The 23,373-nt window shown below is 42.2% G+C and overlaps 1 protein-coding gene across 44 annotated transcripts in view; it reads right to left on the reverse strand.

Moving 5' to 3' along the window:
* The window catches only part of KALRN (kalirin RhoGEF kinase), a 659,576-nt gene that overhangs the window by 579,782 nt on the left and 56,421 nt on the right, over positions 1 to 23,373 (reverse strand). For 33 of the 44 annotated variants that reach the window (XM_035274781.3, XM_078351905.1, XM_078351909.1 and 30 more), the window contains exon 2: positions 13,364 to 13,599. The exons of the other annotated variants lie outside the window; for them this stretch is intronic. In XM_035274781.3, coding sequence (XP_035130672.2) covers positions 13,364 to 13,544 — 181 coding nt within the window. In that variant the 5' untranslated portion in view covers positions 13,545 to 13,599. The remainder of the gene's footprint in view (positions 1 to 13,363; positions 13,600 to 23,373) is intronic. 44 annotated transcript variants of the gene reach the window in all.

Raw genomic sequence — 23,373 nt, forward strand, 5'->3', positions numbered from 1 at the left:
TCCACATTCTGGAGAGCAGGGCTAGACACTCGGCAGTGCACATCTCCACATCCTAGAGTGCAGGCCCGGACCCTGGGCAGTGCGCATCTCCACATCCTGGAGAGCAGGCCCAGACCCTGGGCAGAATGCATCTCCACATCCTGGAGAGCAGGCCCGGACCCTGGGCAGTGCGCATCTCCACATCCTGGAGAGCAGCCCTGGACACCTGGCAGTGCACACAACGCTAAATGCTCTGTGCCTCCAGACATGCATCTCCCATTCCTTATTCCTTCATCATCTTGAGTGCAGAGAACTTGGTCTGCTGATATCCCATGTGCCTCACCATACATAGCACATGGCACATGGGAAGTGCAGAACCAAAGCCTCTCTGGATACACATGCGGGCTGGGCTGTGCGTGCCAGCTGCAGGATCCCACACATCACCTCATCCTCCACATTAAATTTTTATGACAAAAGAAGTCAGGCTAGCCCAGGGATATGGAACACTGGTCCTGCCAGATGCCCCTTTGGAAGGACAACACAAGGTCCTGACATGGACTGACCAGGCATTAAAGAAAGCCCTGCTATGATTTAAATTCTGTACTGTTTTCTCAGTTCTGAAGATGGTGACTAGCTCACAGAGCCTGAGCTATCCTCAAATATCTCCTGCCAAGGATTATAAGAGTTGAAATCAAGAAAGGAAGAACTCTCACAGACACAGCTTTCCCTCCTGTGGGAAAGCTCTTCTTCTCTGGATATGCTCCATTGAGAAGGGGCCTGGTCAAGTCAGTCCTGCTCTATAGGAGGAGAGGAGTTGGCAGAGACTCAGCTCCAGGCCACAAGCATGGGGTCCTGACGGGAATCCTGCACTTATGCCCTCCTCCTGGAAGACAGATGCGATTACGGATTTCTGGGCACTTTCCCCAATGGCCTAACATCCTGGGGATGGAGGTGTGGCCCAGCTGGCTGGAAGAAGGGAGCTTGGCTTGGGAGTTTCCGGTAGAAAGGCCCAAACCTGATGGTAGATTGGCAGCAACTGACAAGCTAGTGAGCCTGTGCATAAAATGGACAAATGCTATACTTTTTTTTTTTCTTTTTTTGAGATAGAGACTTGCTCTGTCACCCAGGCTGGAGTGCAATGTCATGATTCTAGGCTCACTGCAACCTCTGCCTCTCAGGTTCAAGCAATTCTCCTGCCTTAGCCTCCCCAGCAGCTGGGCCTACAGGTGCATGCCACCAGGGCCAGCCATTTTTTATATTTTTAGCAGAAGCAGGATTTCGCCACATTGGCCAGGCTGGTCTTAAATGCCCAACCTCAAGTGATCTATCTTCCTAAGCCTCCCAATATCATGCCAGAATTAGACATGAGCCCCAACACACAGCCCAAATGCTATACTTTTAAGAGTACCCACCTTACCGCTGCAGGAAGTCTGTGGAAACACCAGGGATTATTTGGCAATGATAAATGGTGGGACATTTTGTATTTCACAGTAACAATAACAAGTTTTATATATTTTCTTCCAAAGCTCCTGGAGTGAGCCTCATCCCTGTCTGTCCTGATGGGGATTTCTGAGGACTTGCCCTGATCTTTCTAGGTAGCCCTGACACACGGCCATTCAAAAGCATAGGAAACATTGGTCCCTTTCCTCTCACTCCTGCTTCTCCCAATTATCACTAGGCCAAGGCAAAAGACAAAGTAGAGGAAACTTCAATACAATGATTTGTTGACCCTCTACACTCCCCTCTTCCCTATCTCCCACATAACTTCAGATTAACCTCAGCATTACTTCTGCATGGTAGTTCCATCTTCAAAGCCTAAGAGTCAGTGTCTACTCCCAATTCTGTCTGTCTTTTGTTCACTACAACCTGTCTGGAATATCCAGGTCCATAATCTAGCCATAGGCCATCATGTAGGCTCTGCCCTCCCAACCTTTCTCTTTTTAAATTTACTTTTTTTAAAATCAAACTTATTTTAGCCTTATAAAAGCAATACATGTTCATCATAGAAATTTTGAAAAATAAATATAGGAAAGAAAGTGACCTAACGTCTCAATTCTACCCCATTCTCCATATATTAACTATAATATTTTTAATGTACTTTCTTCTAGTCTACTTGCTGTGAATTTTTCTTTCCACCATCCCCAACCCCCAACCACCAATCTGGACCAGACATTCTGGTTCCTCGGCTCTTTCACTAACTAGTTGTATGACCTTAGGCCAGTTATTATTTAATCTCCTGAAGCCCAATTTCCTGGCTAGAATGATGATGCAGACTGATTGCAGCAGCTCTGTTCATTTCTATTATAACTGTTTTCCAATGAACTCTTTTCACTGAGATTAATAATCAGATTGGTCAATGAGGAAATAGGACTCAATTTATAAAAATCTACATACAGCACAACTTTAAAAAAATATAGCTATTGAGTCCCAGGAGATGGGTCATTAAAAGCCTGGATTGGTCTTACCCCATTACTTCCTGTGGACAACAGAGCTACAACATGCAGGGAGCACAGCAATAAGAAAGTTGAGAATAATCATAAAGCTACCTTTTACTGTGCACCTATACAGGTCCAGGAACTCTCTATGTTCCAGGAACACCCCTGACAAATTTCCTTCTCCTAGTCTCATAACAAACTTGTAATACAAAATTCTGATTTCTAGGGTACAGATAAGAAAAGCTAGGCTCAGTAGGTTAAAAGCCTTGCCCAAGACTTCAGAGTTAGAAGGCTCAGGGCCTGGCCTCGTGCATCCAAATCTCACATCCTAACAGTGACAAGATTCTCTGTGCATCTTTTCTGGCTATTCCATTCAGCACTCTGGCAGGATTTGTTATCTGGAGCAGACTTTCTGGCTGGTTTTCTTAAACTCCCTTCCTCTTCCTCCTTGCACACTTATCCTATTGGGATAAGCCCTGCTCACAGCAATTATGACAGATTAAGACAGGAAGACCTTAGGAAACTCACAACCTATTTGGCCAGCAAGCCAAAGTAAGGTGAAAGGGAATGGGGTAGGGGAGGGATGGGCTGATTCAGGAGTCTAAATGAGAGGCCTTGAGCTCATGCTACCCTTGGAAGTGATTTTAATTATTATCATCTATTGTTGAATGAATGACTCCTCAAATCAATCATGTAAAACAAATATACTTATTTTATGGATAACGAAAATAAGATTCAAAGAAGTCAAGTAACCTACCCAAAGCCACATAGCCAGTCAGAACTAAGACTGAACTGGCTGAATCCATGTCTGTCCACCTCCCAAACCCCTGCATTTCCATTCCTCCAAGATGTCTTTCTCACCAAAAATCCAAAAACCTATGGAGGTAGTACAAGATCTGTGGGGAGAGAGCTTAGGACACCCATCAAAGCCTTTCCCAGGACCCCTAGGAAGATGATTTTATTCAGGGACTCTGAAGGCAACTGCTTGCAGTTATTAAACCATCTGCTGAGAATCCAAATTCTAATTTGATCTCCACAGGCAGGAATTCCTCAGGGAACATGTAGTTCAAATTTAAGGGAGGATAAGAAAAACAGAAGTCTTTCCGTGGTAGGCTGTTTACAAAGACGGCCAAATCAAGCCCTTCTATCCTTATATGCCCGCCCCTTTATAATGTGACTGCCTTTTCTCTCGTCAAGCAATAGAGTCTATTTTGCTACCCCCTCCATCTGAACTAGCCCATGACTTGCTTTGACGAATTCAATAGAGCAGAAGAGAAGCTGTGTGACTCCTAGGCCTTGGCTTCAAGAGGTGTTGCAGCTTCTGCTCTCATCCTCTTTCAACACATCTGCCATCATGTAAAGAAACTCTATCTGGTCTTCTAGTAGATACAATATCACAAAAAGATGAACAGAGTTATTCAGCTGACAACCAGCAAAACCAGCACCAATTGCCAGACTTGTCAGTAAAGCCATCTTAGACTACCCAGCCCCAGTCAAGCTGCCAAATGACTGCAGCTAAATTAGTAACTCCCAGTAAGTCTAGCAGAAAAACTGCCCAGCTGATGCCAACCCAAGTTGCGAATCCAGTAAACAAATAGTTGTTTCAAACCACTAAACCTTGGAGCCTAATTTCTCAAATTATCTTACATAGCGTTATTCCATGACTTCTGAGAAGAGAGGCATAAAGAATGTGGAAATAGGCCAGGTGCCACGGTTCACCCCTTTAATGCCAATACTTTGGGAGGTTGAGGCAGGCAGATCACTTGATGCCAGGAGTTTGAGACCAGCTTGGCCAGCATAGTGAAACCCTTTCTCAACTAAAAAATACAAAAAATTAGCTGGGCATGGTGGCACACACTTGGAATCCCAGCTACTTGGGAGGCTGAAGCACGAGAACTGCTTGAACTACACTCTAGCCTGGGTGACAAAGGGAGACCATGTCTTTTGTTTTTGTTTTCGTTTTGTTTTTGTCTTTGTTTTGTTTTTTCTTTAACTTTAATGAGGTCCTCAGAGACCATGTCTTTAAAAAAAAAAAAAAAAAAAGAATGCGGAAGCTGAGGAAGATTATAAAGTATGTCTTAAGCAAGCAGCTGGTATTGTTTGTGCCCCGAGACTCTTCAGGCTCCAAAAAACCCCAAGACTGGAGCCAGACAGCATTATGAAGTCTTGACTGCATAAAGAAGAATCAAGCCCAAGGGCCCATAAAAATGAGAGAGGTTTAGAGGCTGCTTGTATTGATCTACAACTTCCCTGTGTGTACTCAAGAGGAAAATGTCTTCTCTCATATATCAGCATGCTAGTCATAGCCAACAACTCCCTGTTGCCTTTTAAAAGAATTCCAAACTCCTTAACCTGACATTTAGGGCCTCTAAATGATCTAAATTCAGATCTGGGGTTCTAATCCAATACTGCCACTTCTTCACAAGCCATGTAACCATGGGTTAGATACTTCACATCTCTGAGCCTTGGTTTCCTAATAAGTAAAACTGGGATAAGTAAAACTGCATGCATAGATCATGCAGTTGTTAAGAAAACATAAATTCCCAGCACTTTGGGAGGCCGAGGCGGGTGGATCACGAGGTCAAGAGATCGAGACCATCCTGGTCAACATGGTGAAACCTCGTCTCCAGTAAAAATACAAAAAATTAGCTGGGTATGGTGGCGCACGCCTGTAATCCCAGCTACTCAAGAGGCTGAGGCAGAAGAATTGCCTGAACCTAGGAGGTGGAGGTTGTGGTGAGCCGAGATCGCGCCACTGCACTCCAGCCTGGGTAACAAGAGCGAAACTCCGTCTCAAAAAAAAACAAAGAAAACATAAAGTGTCCAGTACTGCACCTGGCTGGCACACAGTGGATGCTGACTAAATGTAAAGTTCCTTCCCAATGGCTCAACACCCTTCATCACACTCAGAGAAGAGAGGACCAGAGAAAAGTTTGTGAGATACCAAGGAGGAGCTAAAGGTTCCTTGGGGTAAAGCCATATCTAGAAGTCTTGATGTGGTTGGTAAGGGACCAGAGTGATGGACTGGGTCCCTGTGTCATTGTTTTTGTTTTTTATCACACATCCTAAGTACATCTACAGCTAACTAAAGCATTTCCAAGGTATTTTCTGAGGAAAGAACTCTGAAATTCTCTTGGTTGAGTTTCAACCAAGCCAGCCCTTCTCTCCACCTTAGATTCTCATATCTAACACTGGGCATCTGCCTCTTGTATTCAAAACATTGATCCTACCTTTGGACTAATCTTACTTCCGTCTCTAGTTTTAGTAGAAATAACCTTGCAACCCTAATTTCTTTAATCCCACTCCAGCAAGTCACTGCTCCCATGTTCAGGACAACTGAGAGTCCCAGAGAAAACTGTCCCCTCTTTCTTCCCCTGACTATTCCTCTATGGTCCACTGTCAATCATAACTCCTTCCTCTGTCTCTCTCACAAACACATATAGTCACATTCTATAGTGAAATAGGAAAGTGAACTAATAGAACTACATCTCCATCAGAGACCAATCAATGCCATTGATTAGAACAACATTTCACTGGACATGAGGCACCAGGGGATCCTCCTTCCCTTTCCCTATAGTACACACACTGCCCCTCTGTCAATCCCTGGGATCCCACTGCACCAGTGGTTGCAAATGTCCCGCAAGTATCAACCCCTATGCAGCTAGAGCCCACAGCTGAAGAGAAGCTAAAGCTACCAAAACATCAACCACTGGCTCAGGATTAAAGAGAGACAGGCAATTTCATTCCTGTGACCCCTTATCCTATAGGGAGGACCTCCCTGACCCTGTAAACCAAATCCACCCCCTCCCTACCCTATTATTCAAACCATCAGACAGCCAACAAGCTTGGTAAAATGCCGTAGTTTCCATTCTCTAAGCATGGACTCTCCATAGTCACTCCATCATTCCCCTCCACATCACAGCACTGATCCCTCAGAAAGGGAAAGGAAATAATTTGTTATGTGCCTCAATGTGCAAAGCGTTCCACTCAGTCCTTTACATATGTGTTCATCATTCATTCCTAGAACGTCCCTGTGGGTAAGACATTATTATTTCCAGTTTACATGAGTAAACAGAAGCTCATAGAGCCCAAGACATCACAGTCAATAAACAGGATTTAGATCAAGGTCCATGTGACTCAAATCCCATGTCTTTCCGCTTGAGTCAACATTTAGAGTCGTGCTTAGTATATACTCTAAATATACTAGCTTGTGTTTGGGTGTTTGTCTAGTCATGTGCCTTTCACTGGTTCCTACAGCTCCCAGAACAGTGCCATGTGCTTGGAGGTAGTGTTGACAATGAAGACACATGGAGATGTCTTCCAAATCACTCCCAGTGTCCTCTTCCATGAGAGGTCCACTGAGATCTAATTCAAATCTGAGGCATGTGGCTGTAGTTACCATGTTTGGTGCCTTTTCTACAATATTTAACATAATACGTTGTCACAACAGGAGTTAAAACTATGATGCAAAGACATGAGAGGAAGCAGAAGGAAAGCTGACCAAGAGATATGCAGAGAGGGTAGAGTCATCTCTTCTATATACTTCATCTGGGAAAGAAAGTGTAGGTACCACTGAGCCTCTCCCCAGGAAGAATCCCCTACTTTTTCAACTAGGCTGAGTTGCTGATCCAGACCATCCCAATGACTCTCACCAGCATTCTGGGGACTCCCTTAAAGTCAAGGTAAACATGACTCAAACCAGCAAAAGCCAATACTGCTTGCTCTGTCCTGAACTTTCTCATAGTTTCCCTAACCCAGGTTGCCAGAGCTTGGACAAAGTAGAGAATTAGTTGCCAAGGGCAACCAAACCCCACCACTTCCAACTTCATGTTGATTGGCTTAGAGAGATGGAAGTCAAGGAGGGTCCTGGAGCAAGTTGCCTTTTATATCTAATGCATTCACTTAACAATCATCTTGCCTTATACTCATGTAACTCTTCAACTTTTTAAAGGGCTTTTCAGTATCATTTTATAATCTCTTACTGTCACTGCAATTCTTGAGGTGAATGATGATCTCTTCGGGCAGACAGGAACTCCCTGCAGTTGTTTTGTACGTCTCCACCAGCCTCAGCACTTTTGGAAACCAAAAATCTTTTCAGCAAAGAAAGAGCAGGAATATGGTCTTCCCAACACAAAGCCACAGAATCACTCAGCCTTAGAGATGGGTGGGTCCTTAGCAGCTCCCTAACTATACAACTCTTACATAAGGGCAACGGTGCCCTCTAACCCAGTATTGCACAGAATTTCCTGTGATGATGGAAATGCACACATCTGCTCTGTCCAATTGAGAACTGAACTGGAAAGAGAAGAAATGTGCATTTTGATCACTTGAAATGTAGCTAATATGACTGGTAAATTGAATTTTTAATTTTAACTAGTTTTAATGTTAACAGCCACATGTGACTTTTGGCTACTCTATGGGAGAATGCACTCTACAACATCCCAACCAGACTTTGCTGCAATAGTAATTTACTACCTCAATTTGATATACAGTGTCCACAAAGAGAGTAATGCAATTTTACAAAGAGAATATCTGGTATCTGTGCTGAAAGAATTACGAGATGAAAACACCTTTTGCATACAGTTTGAATGCTGATTACTTCGATAACAAAATGCTCACAAACTCTTACAGATTACAGGTTGGAAACAGAGAAGCCACTAAAGACCATCTAGCTCAACCCGTTTATTTCACATATGGAAAAACAGGCTTGCTACATCTTTCTCCTCAGGTTATATCTTAGAGATCCTGTGTTCTCTAGAGAGTTCAGTGCTATTCCATACTTGCTCCCAATGTTTCTGACAACTTTCCCAATCATTCTCTACCTATAGGTATTCCAAGGCAAGAGCCAAGTTGGGAAGAAGGAATTAGAAATGTCACCACCACGACTAGCAACCAGCGTCCCCTGCTTACCATTTCACAGGAGCCACGGGAATGGCTCCTGTGCAGGAATCTAAGGGAGTCCTGAGTGCAGTCACTCAGGCAGAGCTCTGCAAGGACACAGGGTTCACTCTTGGTCTAACCACTCTCCATCTTCACCTGTCCAATCACCTATTTGGGAAACCCCCAGATTTGTTATTTTTTTATTTTTATTTTTTGAGATGGAGTCTTGCTCTGTCGCCCAGGCTGGAGTGCAGTGGCATGATCTTGGCTCATGGCAACATCCACCACCCAGATTCAAGCGATTCTCCTGTCTCAGCCTCACAAGTAGCTGTGATTGCAGGCACACACCACCACATCTGGCTAATTTTCTGTTTTTTCTTTTCTTTTTTTCTTTTGAGATAGAGTCTCGCTCTGTCGCCAGCCTACAGTGCAGTGAAGCGATCTTGGCTGACTGCAACCTCTGCCTCCTTGGTTCAAGTGATTCTCCTGCCTCAGCCTCCTGTGTAGCTGGGACTACAGGTGCATACTACCATGCCCAGCTAATTTTTGTATCTTTAGTAGAAATGGGGTTTCGCCATGTTGGCCAGGATGGTCTCAATCTCTTGACCTCGTGATCTACCCACCTCGGCCTCCCAAAGTGCTAGGATTATAGGCGTGAGCCACCACGCCTACCCTTGTATTTTTTCTTTTAAGTAGAGATGGGGTTTCACCATGTTGGCTAGGCTGGTCTCAAACTCCTGGCCTCCAACGATCTGCCCCACCTTGGCCTCCCAAAGTGCTGGGATTACAGGTGTGAGCCACCACGCTGGGCCCTCAAAATTTCGATGTTCAAAAAAAAAATCTGTTTCCTCTTACAGTGGCTCAGAGCAGTGGTGTCAGTTCAAATTTTGGACTCCTAGGCAAAACTGATTTCCAGAGGAATCCCTTTCCCTTTTGTTATTTTCTGAACAGACTCCTGGAAAGAGGGAGTCTCTATAGGTGTGGGTACTAGAAATAGGGATTTTTAAATTAGGAAGAAACATATATAATTTTATTATAAAAAAACATTTATTTTCTCTTTTTTAAACTAAAAATTAAGAAAACACAAATGTAAATCAGCCTAATATTTTGAGTATTATTTGGAGCTCTTTAGTGGTCCTGCTTCTGAAGGAGAAACATCATTCATGATGCACGTAATGAATACCATCTTCCCAGTCACTACACTAGGCATTGCACTATCTCATAAGGGAGACAACCTACATCTGTTCAATATTTGTTAAGCCCCCACTAGACAAAGTCCCTATCTTCATAAAACTTACATTCCAGTAATGGAAGACTTACAAAAATCATGTACACAAAACAATATTACTTGAGATACAAGTTCTACAAAGAACATAGAAGCAGTAGGATGGGGAGTAATGCTGGGATGGTAGGGTGGGGACAGACTACTCTAGCTAGCATGATTAAGAAAGTCTACTTTGAGGAGATGGCATTTGAGTGAGGGCCTGAATGCTGAGGAGGAGGCAGATGGAAGGATGAGCGAAGGAAGACAGAGGAATCGCATGTGAAAATGTTCTGAGATGAGGACAAATATGGCATGTTTGAGGGTCAAGAGGCTTGTAAGGCTGAAGTAAAGTGAACAAGCAGGAAGTTGGTAGGAAGAGAGGTTTGAGAAAGAGGCCATGGTGCAGGGAGAGGCCCATGAGAAAGAGATCGTGTGAGGCCTTACAGGCCAAGGTAAGTACAATGTGAAAGCACTTAGGCAGGGGTGGGCATGAAGCACAAGAGACATGATCAAATGTATGAATATAAATACATATAATGGTGGATAAAATATTTACAATACAGGAAGAATGAGTGCAAGGCAGGCCATTACAGTATAGGAGCTATGCTAATAAAGAAATCTATACTATAGGGAGGGGCTCAAGAAAGGCTAAGCCTCTTGGGCCATGATGGCACTCCAGGCTACAATAGAAGATGCAAAGGTAGAGAGGTGTGAAATGACATGTGTGAAACATGACAGCATGTTTGAGAGGACCACACGTGGTTGCTATGGAAGGTGGGTAGGTACAAGCCATGCATGGGAGCCATGCATATATCAGCCTTGGGAATCGAATGTATTTTATTCTTAATCTTGTCTTTTAAAAAATACTGGTACCCAGACCCCACACCAGACAAATTAGATGAAAACTTCTGAGGGTGGGAGGGCAGACATTGGCGTATTTGAAAGCTTTCTATGAGATGCTAATGCACAGTTAGGGCTGATAACTGCCGCTATAGGCGATAATTTGAGGGATCCTAAAAAATTTTAGACAAGGAGTAACGTTTATTTTTCATAACAAATTCATTTTTCTAAATATTGCATTTTATAATTCAGTATTTTAAAGTATAACATATTCAAGCAATGATGACAAATTAATTACTTGTGTTTGCATTTAAAACTTCCAACAATGTTACAAATGGAGTAACAAGTTTCCATTCCTCCTGACCTCTGATTCCTCAGTTTATGAGAAACCTAGAAACTCTGAACAGAAGAAACCTTCAACAATAAAAGCTGATAGATTTTACAGCCGGAAGGATACTGCAGAGAGCCCCCCTCATTTTACAAATATAAGAAGAGGCCCAGAGAGGTACCATGATGAGGACAAAGATGCCTGGGGTTAACGCCAAAGCTAAGAGCTGGACCCCAAAGATAGAGCTCTCTCCACAAAACCATGCTGCCTCTTGCATGTGACTCAAATAAGAAAAACCATCCTAATGTCTAGAATTGGACATTTTCCACGATACGAATTAGAGAGTGAATGATCACTTAATTTTAGAAGAAAAATATAAATATAAAACAGGAAAGGGATAGGAAAAAGAAGTCCAAACTAATCAGATACAGTTTTTAGCAAATACAACTTTATTTTTCAGGTTATCTCCTTAGTTAATGACCTCTACAGTTACTGCTCCTTCTGATGTTTTGATATTTCCATAGATTCCTGTAAACAGAAAGTTTACTCAATGTACAAGTTTTCAATAGGTCCATAATTCTTGTTCAAGGCATATCTTTTGATATAGGCCCACATCTTTCTCTAGTTTCCAGAAAATAGAGAGTTTGAAGCGAGAGACACAGAAGAGTGGGTTTTCTCCCATGCTGCAGAAGGCATTTACAGGACAAAATTTCCAGTTCTATTCTAGAATCAAACACCTGAGGATTTTTTGAGTCTATATTTGGAAATGCCATTCCAACCCTGCAGGCTTGAAACGTGCTGCTTAAAGGTGTGCCAGGAAAATATGGCAGCAGCACCATCTGCATTTATACTGCCACCTTTTAGCCCTGGGTCCAAGATTTATACAGCAACCATGGTCAACTATTTGGCTCTTCTCCATTTCTTCATGAAGTCTTTCACTTTACTTTCCCCGGCAGTGCACAGAGATTTTATATCCTGGCTAAATTGATCTGAAACAGAAGTAAAGGATGTCTCAGCCAAGGTCACTGCCCAATCTGGATGCAGTGATAGCTATAAAAACTGACTCCGTACATTTAAGTGTGTGAGTTCTGGAGTAAATCCAAAACACAATGCTTCTTGCTACTCCAAATGACCAAAGAGAAGGTTGGATTCAAGCTGGACTGTTTGTGAGCTATGAAAGCTGTGACAGCCCTCAGCAGGGGACAGATGTTGTAACTGAGTAAACAGTGACTTGGCTAAGGCTTGGTCATGCTGAGGTGGAAGCAAATCTCCAGGCATCAAAAATCAGTCAGGTGGCCTGGGAGCAAGATTACATACAGGTAAGTCTGGAAGGAGAAAGAGAGAACTTGGAAGTTAGCTCAGAGAAAGCCTGTAGTGAGAAATATGAGCAAGATCCACGGTGAAGAGCCACCCAGCTCAGTATTCTGTTGTAACATTTATACATTTATTCTTCTTATTCTTTATATCCTTTCTTCTTACTTTATGCAGATCCATTCTAGAACCTATTATGTGTTCAAACTATTATGTGTCCAACAAAACATATATTTTTATGTCACCAACAGATTTAGGCTACAGAAATGCATGTCCTAATGTGGCATTAGATGAACTGCTTTCACATTACTTGCAATGTGATTTGTCAAAACAAATACCTTAGGAACTCATCTCTGTTAGACTTCGCATACTCTACACATGGTGGTTCCCTTATATTTTCAATACTTCTGGAAACACAAAAGCTGGCACAGGTGTCATTATCATGGAATCCATGGTTCCTTCCCTCTGTGCAAGGGACAGTTATCTGTTGGAAACTCTTGCAGGAGCTGCCTGCCTTTCATGGATGCTTCCATTGCCTGTTCAACATCCTCACTCTCCAGGAGTGTCTTCTGGACCCCAGGGCTGATGCTCACATGAAACCTTCCAGTCAATGTATACTTTCAGGCACTTATACTAGGATACAAGGAGAACAGAGCGCTCTTTAAAAAAAAAAAAAAAAAAAATTGTTCATATTCAAATTTCATCTTATCTATGAAGTGTTGTGAATACAGCTAAAGGGACTTCAGGTATCATGCATTTGTTCCCTGTGTGGTCCTGGTGAGGATGCTGCAGTTTCAGAGACAGCAGTAGTAAATATTGGGAATTTAGAGTGCTAGAAGGAGGTACTGGTATCATCTCCATCGGGGGCCTCCTCTCTATCATGAAGAAGTACTTAATGTCAACAGACACTTCACTTCCTACACATGAAGATGTATTCAGTCATCCTTGCCTTCTTTAGATATGCGTATATCGTTAAATGGCATTTGGAAGTCATGTTTACTCTTCTCACTTGGAGTAACCGACAGTGAAGAAGGGGCGCACTGTGCAAGGAGCTTCCATTTTGCTAAGGAGAAAAACGGTAGGACTGTAGTTAGTACCCCTCTAGGTTCTAGAAAATCTTCTCCATTGCATATAAATCTGATGATGGCCCCTGCACAGGGCACTAAGCACTATTCCAGCTCTTATGGCCTCACCTCAGGACTAAGACCATGTGTTTTGACTTTGCCTTAGAGCACGGATTTGTGATATAAATACATTATGGAAATATGCCACTGGAGCCAAAACAAACTATAATATTCAGAGTTCAGATAAATTTTAAACTCTTACCTTTCAGCGAGGAGACATCGCTTTTTTTCTTTGTGAATCTCAAGTTGAGAGGCCAAAAGAAGTTGAGTTCCAAGCTCCTTCCAACTCCCACACCTTCACACTGGCTGTCACTCCTGCCTCTCCTGATCACATAAGGCAGTGAGCTCTTTGTTTTATAATCTCCACAGGCTCCAGCAAACATCTATTCCACCTAGCTTTCAATGCCTCATTAGGAAGACTGGGACCTGTCTTCTAACCTGTGGAACAAAATTCAACAAGAAGCGGCCTACAATGAAGGCACTGAATTTCTCCTGCCCCCAGTCCCCTCTTAGGAAACTGATTGCCTGTTAGAAACACAAGTAGCCATCATATTTGAGAGCTGTGCCTGGCTCTGTATGTGACTCAAAATCATCTGGCACCATAGGCAGTTCTACATTGAACACTGTTCTTCTGCTTCATTTTCAGGGATGATTTGGAGGAGGTCCAATACATGTCCCAGTATTTAAACCCCAAACCATGAGTACTTTATCTTGTACTGGAGTAAAACAATTTCTCAATCCAAAAGGTGTCTATCTTTCAACCCCTTTCTGAGTTACTTTCTGAGCCTATGGGGACTCCTCAGAAGTGCAGAGACCCTCAAGCAGTATTCATACTTCGGGTTCTGATCTTCAAAAGCAGCTTGGAGCTACAGAAAGGAGAAAATTGGGGGTGATCCTGTTAGGCTTTGATGTGGATGCCCACAGGCCTGGAGAACGAATGATCTGGGAGATGTGCAAATAGTTCTTGCTTCTTTCTGGGAGCAAAGTCTCGGTCACAGGACCGGTGTCCATAATAATGAGGCATTTTTAGTAACATACAGGAGACCACATGAGATTCACATGTTTCTGTACTATAGATGCAAATCTGTTTTCACCTTGACCTACTGGGATAAGGAGTAAATTGGGAAACAAAAAAAAAGTAGTGCTAAGGCAGGAGAATAAGGGGACAAGTGATCTCAGATCATGTTACTAAGTTCAGTTTACACTTCATTACCATTTCAATTATTGTGACAAAATTTGTCACAATAGAATTGTGACAATTCCCTCCCAACAGAATTTCTAGAGTCATCCAAAAGCACTAACAGTAATACATTGTGTTGAGTCCTGGTAAACAGTCCTAATTCCTCACAATGATTGCACATACAAGTATTCACCACAAAATGTTAATAATTGCTCTGTAATATCTGGACCTTTAAATTTACTCACGTATCAGTTTTGTCCCGTATGTACATTACTTTTTGTGGGGAGGGATGGAGCTGTGACTTTTCTATCATGGTAAAATATGTAGCACATAAAAATGACCATTTTATCCATTTTTAAGTGTACAGTTCAGTGGCATTCAGTGCATTCACATTTTCACATTGTTGTGCAACCAACACCACCATCCATCTCTAGAACTTCATCATCTCAAACTGAAACCTGCATTACTTTTCAAGCAGTATGTGAGCCTCCCTCAAACCCCAAAGGATTAAGATTACACCTATCTTCCTTCTGAGTCCTTGAAGAACTATAGGATACAATATTATGCAGCATTTTAAGGTTTACAAAATATTTTTTCTCAATGCTCACATAAACTTTGTAAGCCTTCTGTACAAGGGAGAAGACCAAGGGTCCAAGAATGGGACAGACTTGCTCAGACAGGGCACTGACAATGCAGGGATCCAGGGAAGGCTCCCAGTATGCATCCCATTATCCCTCACCACCTCCTACACTGAGGAGAAAGAAGGTGCTGGAGTGGTGCCTAAGGAAATCCTCCAAAGGCCAAGCTGCCTCTTCCCCAACCCTCTGCCTGGTGTGATTCCATCTGACAGACAGTCAGAGCTACCTGGTGGCCCAGAAAAAAAAACGGCCATTTTCTTACACATCATTCATTCATTTCACACTTCGTTTCCTTCTCTTCTCTTTTCACTCACATCAAATCAAACCCACATCCCATCCACTTTTTCACAAAACCACCACAGTATACTCCCCATCACCCTTCTCCCTGCACAGACCTCTTCTATCACCCTTCTCCCTATACAGACCTCTTCTATTCCTGATGATCAATCTAACCAGATTCCTCTGCAAAAAATGTGAACATTCAAGAGATCCCATCTGATGTGATTTATCCATCCTGCACATTGCAGGGATGGCTCAGCCCATGGCTTCCCATCATGCTGAGGCTACCCTGAATGCAGGATGAACCCCTCCATCTAAGCCAGCATGGAAGACATGGTCTGCTTTTCTGTGTATCCTCTGTTCCTCTTATAAGAACACCAGTCTTTGGATTTAAGGCCCACCCTAATGCAGTATGACTTTATCTTAACTAATTATATCTTCAAAGACCCTATTTCCAAGTAAGGTTACATTCTAAGATTTCAGGTAGATATAAACTTTCAAGGAATGCTTTCTCAATCCAGTATACCCACCTTCCTTCACTAAGGTATGTCAAATTCAATTTCTTGTTTTCTTTGGGTTATGTTTTTTTCACCTAGCACCTGCTCCATCTCAATCCTGTTCATCATCACTGCTATGCTGGAAAATCCTGCTTCCATCTCCCCCCATCCCCATCAATACCTCTAGTCCTCACTTTAAAATGGGTTCATGAACACCAGGTTAAGAAAGAAATGCTGCTAACCTGTCCAGAGAGAATTCATTATTTCAGGCATCCATCTCTCCTCCTTTACCCAAGAAGTAGCATGTATTCATCTCACACGTTTTGCCCTGATCTGGAGGGTTTAATTAGCTCCTGCTCTCAGGTGTTACACATCAGAGAAATGGGCTACTGCACAGCTAGGGGAGCAGAGAAGGCAAAATGTAACCAGTTAACTTTAAAAGAGATGGAAAGTTAAAATAAAACAACAACAACAACAAGCCAGCCAGGTGCAGTGGCTCATGCCTATAATCCCAGCACTTTGGGAGGACCTCAGAAGTTCAAGACCAGCCTTGGCAAAGGGGCAAAACCCCACCTCTACAAAAAATGCCAAAAATTAGGCATGGTGGCAGACACCTATAGTCCTAGCTACCTGCAGGGCAGAGGCAGGAGGATCACCTAAGCAGAGCTCAAAGCTGCAGTTAGCTGAGATTACACCACTGCACTCCAGCCTGGGTGACAAAGACCCTGTCTCGAAAGAAAGAAGGAAGGAGGGGAGGGGAGGGGAGGGGAGGGGAGGGGAGGGGAGGGGAGGGGAGGGGAGGGGAGGGGCAAAGCCATGTGGGCCAATGGTTAGGGAGGTGTGGCATAAGCCAAGTACACAAAGAGGAACTGAATTTGAGCAGATGGAGGTGAGCTCAGAAGACATGGGGAACAACCTGGGAAAAGCATGGAAGTACAAATAAGCCTGGAATTTTTAGGGGACTATGAGAAGACCCCCATCTGACTAGACAGTAGGTTTCATTGCAGAGGGCAGGCTTATCAGTGACAAGGTTGTAAAGGCAATTTTTAATAGATGTATACCTGATCCTACAGGGCCCTGAGTCCAGGCCAAGAGAACCTGTTAAGAGGTTCTGAGCAACTGGGGATTGTGACTAAGAGATGTTCTGGAAAGCCAGATCTGGTTGGGTGTGCATGATGGACTAGGGGGAGTAGAGGGATGGCAAGGAAGATCTGGCTGGAAGCCCAGTTAAGATGACAGGCTCCAGAGACGGAGCTTTATTTCTCCACTGTCAGTGGCCTTGCAAAAGCCAAGTGAATCCCCATCCATCGCCATAATCTTCCGTCAGACTCTGCAATCAATATAGCCATCCTGACATGGCTAAGGGAGGGGGTACCCTGGCTGGCCTCCAGCCCTTCTTTTCCATTAACATGATGAGTTGCAGAGGGCATGTCAGGGATTTGCTTTCAGTGAATTCTAGGAATGGAGATCCCCTTGCATAAAAATCCCTAAACAGGCAAAGAGAAACTCAACAGTGTTTTGCAAATCAACACATGAATGCCTCTTGGGGACAATGGCCTCTCCAGAGGGGACAGAATCATCATCTCAGCTCAGATCCTGCTTCTTCTCACTGATGCACTAGCCTACAGCTGGTGCTGGCATCTGAGAGGTACTGAAGAAACTCAGCTCCGGCACCACTTTATACCAGAGGCCATCACATAGGCAATTATTGTCTCCTCAATAGGCTGGGAACTTCTATAAGGTTCCCATCCAGCTCCTTCTAGTCCCCAGACACAAGCCCAGAAGAGGCTGTAAACACACTCCCATCTACTCCACTCCCCTCATTCAGCCACATACATCCCTGCTCCAGGGGCAGAGGGTAGGGTGAAGGTAACACAAAGCAGGCAGGAATAAACCTCGAATGTGGTGAATGGATAATTTCTGAAGTTTACAAGGCACACCTCTGAGCCTCTCTGCTTAGCTCAGTCCATCCTAGGAGAAAGATGGGCGGGAGAAGGGGAGCCCCGAAGAGCTGGCTCTAATGTTCCCTTCCTCCTTAAGGGTGCTCTGTACTCCATCACAGGAGGTTCCCACAGGTCCCAGACCCACAGCCACTGCTGCCTGGCTATAGAGTATCTGGAGCAACAAGCCTCAGGAAGGAACTGGGACCAGAGGCACTAGCAGAGGAAAGGGACAGAGGTGGAATTTTCTCAATGCAGCTAAGGAAAGGGAAGAAAAGACACTCTGCTCTTCTCTTCTGCTGCATTGGAAGTTCAAGCTTCATCAGAAATATTATACAGGACAGCAGTCCACTAGGAAAAGGACCCTCCTGCAGATGGTTTTCCTTTTTTTAGTGATCAATGTAATTCGAAAGACGTAACTTCCACCCCCCTTATTTCTGAAAGGGATGCAAACAAATGGTCTATGTATACTAAAACTAAACTCCCTCTGCATGTAACTTCTCAAAGGTATTTATATATTGAAATCTGACTCACACTTTTGATGTGGAAAAGTTTTATTAACATAACTACTTATCCCACTCCACTCCCACTGGGATTCATGGCTCTTGCCCAAAAGTCATTTTGGCTATTTCTATGTTACCTTAAATCCTGGCAGTGATTAGTGTTTCATGACAAGCACATTCACAGATTCCATGAGAAACTCCTGGATGTCTTTGGGTTACAATTAGGAAGTGAAATTGGAAGTGAGAAGCAGCCTTGTCTACACAAACAAAGAGCCCCAGACTGAGGGTCTGGAGATCCAGCACCCTATCCCACCACTGCCTGTGTGGTCCAGTCACTTGCTTTCTCAGGGTCCTTGTCTGCAGAATGACATTGCTGGCCTAGCACAGTCCTTAGTTGTCTTCCAGCTCTAACTTCCTGTGATTGTACAAGAAGTTTAAAAATATCTCTAGAGAGAGAAATCTCACAGTATTATTTAGTCATGAGAAGACTGAACTAATGGCATCTAATATCTCTGGCTTCTGAAAGTCTGTGACTCTATTACATACAATGGTTTTTAAATGTCCCGAGATTAAGAAACATAAACACAAAACAAAAGAGTCTCTTTAAAAAGCAATTTTAAAAGAACAGACATTAGAGAGCCTTTCTGGGTACACACAGAGCCAATGGGTGAACAAGATCAAAGTTATGCAACGTCTAAGGTGGTAGAGGCTTGTAGTGACTGGGACTCTTTCCTGATGAAAATAAGGCAGTAGTAGGGACATTATGTCACAGTTCTAACTCCAAGTCATTGTTGTATCTTTTGTCATTGGACACAGGGAAAACACAGGACCCCAACACATGGATGGCATTACGCAAAAAAGATTAATTCTCTCTTGACAAGTGCACTGCTTTGTCCTGAGGTCAATGGCAGATCATGGGGCAGCAGTGAAGCATCTCAAGATACTTAAGACCTTAGACTTAAGCAAAGTTGGAGTCTTGCTGGTTAATAGGACATGGATTCACTCAAGTTAAAAACTGAGGTTCAAAGTAGGGTATAATATACAGCAGGCAGATGAGATTCATCACAAAATACTCAGCTAACAAGGCGGGGAACAGGAATGAGCAAGACTTGAGGTCAAGTGATCAAGCATTGGTAAAGTTTGTCAGGCCCCAAGTTTAAGTAGAGGCTGTTAAAGGTAAACTAAACCTCTCAAGGACTGGGATTAGATCTTGAGTGCTAGTATACAGAAGGTACTCAACTGCACTTGATGACCAAATGGAAACTTACAAAGAAGCTGTTGCTCCAGTGAGGTTTGTTTGCTGAACAGTGTTTCTCATTCATGGCAGCTGAGACTTTCAGGCCAGCCCCAGGAAAGAGAAGCAGAAGTGGAGGGAAACTCCCTAAACTTAAAGGTGCCTAGGAGGAAGGATTCCACTTCATCCACCACCCTGGATTTTGCTGACAGAAGGAAACTGTATTCTCTGGATGAATGAGGGCCAGAAAGTTAATGTCCTCCACAGTTTAAGCTGGATGGGGCCCTTGGAATCAGAGTGCCCATCTATCTAAGAAGACCCTGCTCTATCAGCATCCCAACCCCAGATGAATCTTAGAAATCCTGAAATCTTTCAGGTTGTCAGAAGCAGCTGGACACAAACAAAAGACCCTTCACAGAGTAATTAAAATAAGCAAGAAGGTAAAGGCTCTGTGTGTCTAATTCTCCACTCAGCTGAGGGAGATAATGATGGATGACCCCAAGAAGTGGACACTAGCCAAGCCTGTTTCCAGAAAAGGCTTTCCCGTATTGTGAGAACAGGCATTAGACAAAGTAATAGTAATTTTCAGTTTAATCTTGTGAGAAACTGAATTCAACTTAAAAGCAGGTATTGCATTTTTTAAAATTCCATTTCATATGGTTCCATTCCATATCCATCTTCTAATGGAAAGGATGGTTTGTTAACTGTCTAGTTTGTGAACTCTGTGTTCATACTATGATTCTATTAAAGTCATTTTATATGGAGAAGCACATTTAAACCTAGTTTGTGGAGCAGTGGATCTGGAAATTTTCTGGACCTCTGATCCTGTCCTAGCCTTTCTTAGTCATCCCTATCTATGCCAAGAGATTAACCACTTATTTAGTACAATCAAAGTCAAAGTAATATCAACTACTTGGTGGCACTTCAACTTATGACAAAAGTGACATTGTAATGCTGTGAGGAAAGAATGGTATTTTCAATGTCTTCAAGTTCGTTGATGACAAAACAGGAAAAAATAATAATCTGTCTCTCACCATACACTAAAAGCATTTCCAAATGAATTACTGATCCAAATGTGAGAAGTAAAACACTGAGGCTTTTAGTAAGAAATACTTAAGAGTAGATAAAAATTTCTTAAACAGGACACAAAAAGCACTAAATATAAAAGAAAAAATGATAACTTGGACCACATTAAGGTTAATAGCATATGTTCTTTTCATTAAAATGCATCTTAAGGAGTATAAAGAGACAAGCCACAGACTATAAGAAAATATTCATAATACATACATTCCACAAAGGACTCATACTCAGAATACAGAAAAAACTCTTACAACTTAATAAGGAGGCAGATAATTCAACAGCAAAGATGAGGCAAAAGATGATTCACATTACAAAAGAGGATATCCAAATGGCCAATAAACACATGAAGATGTTCTGGACTTCATTAGCCATCAAGGAAATGCAAAAAAATAAAAACCAAAGCATAACACCCACAATGTGACACTACCACATACCTAGCAGAAAAGCTGAAATGAAAAAAACAAATAATACCAAATATTGGCAAAGGTTTGAAACAATGGGAAGTCTTCTATCTGCTGGTGAAGATATAAATCATTATAGCAGTTTGGGAAACTTTCTGGCAGTGTTTATTAAAACTAAACACATTCATACCCCATTGCTTGGTATTTTCTCTTAGGTATATACTCCACAAAACTGCGTGTATATATTCATCAATAGACATGTACAAGAGTGTCCACAGCAGCTTTATTCACAACAGCCCCAAGCTGAAACAACCCAAAAACCTTGTACTGTAAAATGGACAAATTATGGCTTATTTATATAATATAGAAATAAATTGCTATATACAACATGGATTAATCCGTGAACAAAACAGGACAGACACAAAATAGTGTGTATTTTAGGATTCTACATATACAAAGTTTCAAAACAGGCAAACCTAATATGATGCCGGAAGTCACCATAGAGATTATCCTTAAAAGGAGGAGGTAGTAAATGGAAAGGATGCTCATAATCTTCTTGATCCCTGTGCTGATTGCTCAAGTGTGTTCACTGGGTTAAAAATTCATAGAGATGAACACTCAGAACTTGTGCACTCTTCTGTACACTTGTTATACTTCAGTGAAAAGTTTATAACAGGAAAATAAAAATACAAAGTAAATTTAAGGAATAAAGTCCATGTGGGAAAATAGAAAATCCATGAAAACTGCTTTGTGAACTCAAATCTATAAATGGCAGCAAAATGGATAGCTTCTAACTGTCCTGATTATTCTCTTTTAAAATGAAAATTTGCCTTTTTATTTATTTAGGATATAAGTCCCACTTTCAAAACTAATTTGAAGCCATGATCTTATTTGTTGAACAAATACACATGAGGGGATTTTTAGTTTTCAGTGGAAGCTTTTAGGACATCAAAGTTGTTCAAATTTGCTTGGTTTACTTTTACTTTTTTCCCCATGTTAATATATGGGTTTTGAAAAATACAATTTTTCTTGGCTAACACCCTCTAATGAAGATTAACAACCCTAATATTTACATAACCAGCAAGCAAATTAAGCTGAGCAGAACACAGTCCACCCAATCAGGATCTTTGGAAGGCTTCAGCCAGTGGCTGTAGTTCAGGTCTAACAGCTTGGCATTTGTTGGAAAGGGAAGATTGGGAGCAATTATTTCAATAATCCAAGCCAAGAAACACAGCCATGCTATTCAGGAAAAAGAGGAGGCCACACAGACCAAGTCTACCTCTAGCAAAACAGAACCTGGCTGGCCAGTAAAAGCTGATGTTTTCCTACCCTGCCGTGTGCATTGGCTTTTGTCTCTTCTGGAGGAAAACTTTTGCAGAAGAGAGATTGTTCTCTTATATTTGTATGTCACCTTATTATTTTTAAAGTTTCCTAGATACTAACAGCATCTGAATCTCATGCTCACCTTAAAATGAAAATAGAGAAGGTTAATGTTACCCCTTTTTATTGGTGAAAGAAGTGAGACTCAGACAGCTAAGAGACTCTTTAAAACCACATGGCCAGCAAGTGGCACAGCATGGATAAAACATATTTGTCATGTGTTCTGTTCTTTGTACCATGAGGTCTCTTGGCTTCTTCTAAGCTGCTTAAGAGAATGAGAACACACTCCCAAAACTTGGGAAAAAATGAGGCTTATTAGACATTGGGCAGCAGGCAAGCTGGAAGCTGTGCCACAGTCAAAGGAAAGGACAGTGTTCATCTTCAAGATCATGCATTATGTAGGTACTGGGTGGTACAGGGAGATAGATAGGTGCCAAGACTCCTATTTGTAGCAATGGTATGGATGCCTGAGTATGACTCTACTATAAAAGGTCATCAGCAATGGTGAAAAAGTCTGCCATCTGGGCAGGCTTTGCTACAGACAGGGAACTGACACCTGGGGTTTTGAGACATACAAGTTCTGAAATTGATTCATAAACACAGTCAGTTTGGATTCTGCTAGAGTTGGCATGCTGCCAGTAGTAAACAGCATAAAGAGCACTGACTTTGGAGTCTGGCAGACCTGGCTTTCAGTCCCAGCTCTATTTTTCACTTGATGTGTGCCCCAGAACAAGTTGCTTATCTGGCTCTGAGTTTCAGGATTTTTTTGGTCATAAAATAATAATGATAAAATATATCCATCAGAATCATTGCGAAAATTAATAAAATAATAATATAAAGTTCTTGGCATATAGTAGGCAGTAAATACGTTTTTGTTCCTTTCTCTTCTCCCCAACTAAGAAAACAACAAATTTTCTGTGAGCTTTTAAAACACCTGAAAGGAATAATTTCTATCTTTCTTGCAGGCCAGAATGAAATAAAAACATAAATCATTTAAATTCATACTTTATGGGTAATCATATGTGAATACGTAATAATCTTCTCAGATGGCCTAATTTAAGAACCTTGACCGATTTTTTT

This window comes from Callithrix jacchus, chromosome 15 (genome assembly GCF_049354715.1).
Source record: "Callithrix jacchus isolate 240 chromosome 15, calJac240_pri, whole genome shotgun sequence".
In the NCBI taxonomy this organism is placed as follows: domain Eukaryota; kingdom Metazoa; phylum Chordata; class Mammalia; order Primates; family Cebidae; genus Callithrix; species Callithrix jacchus.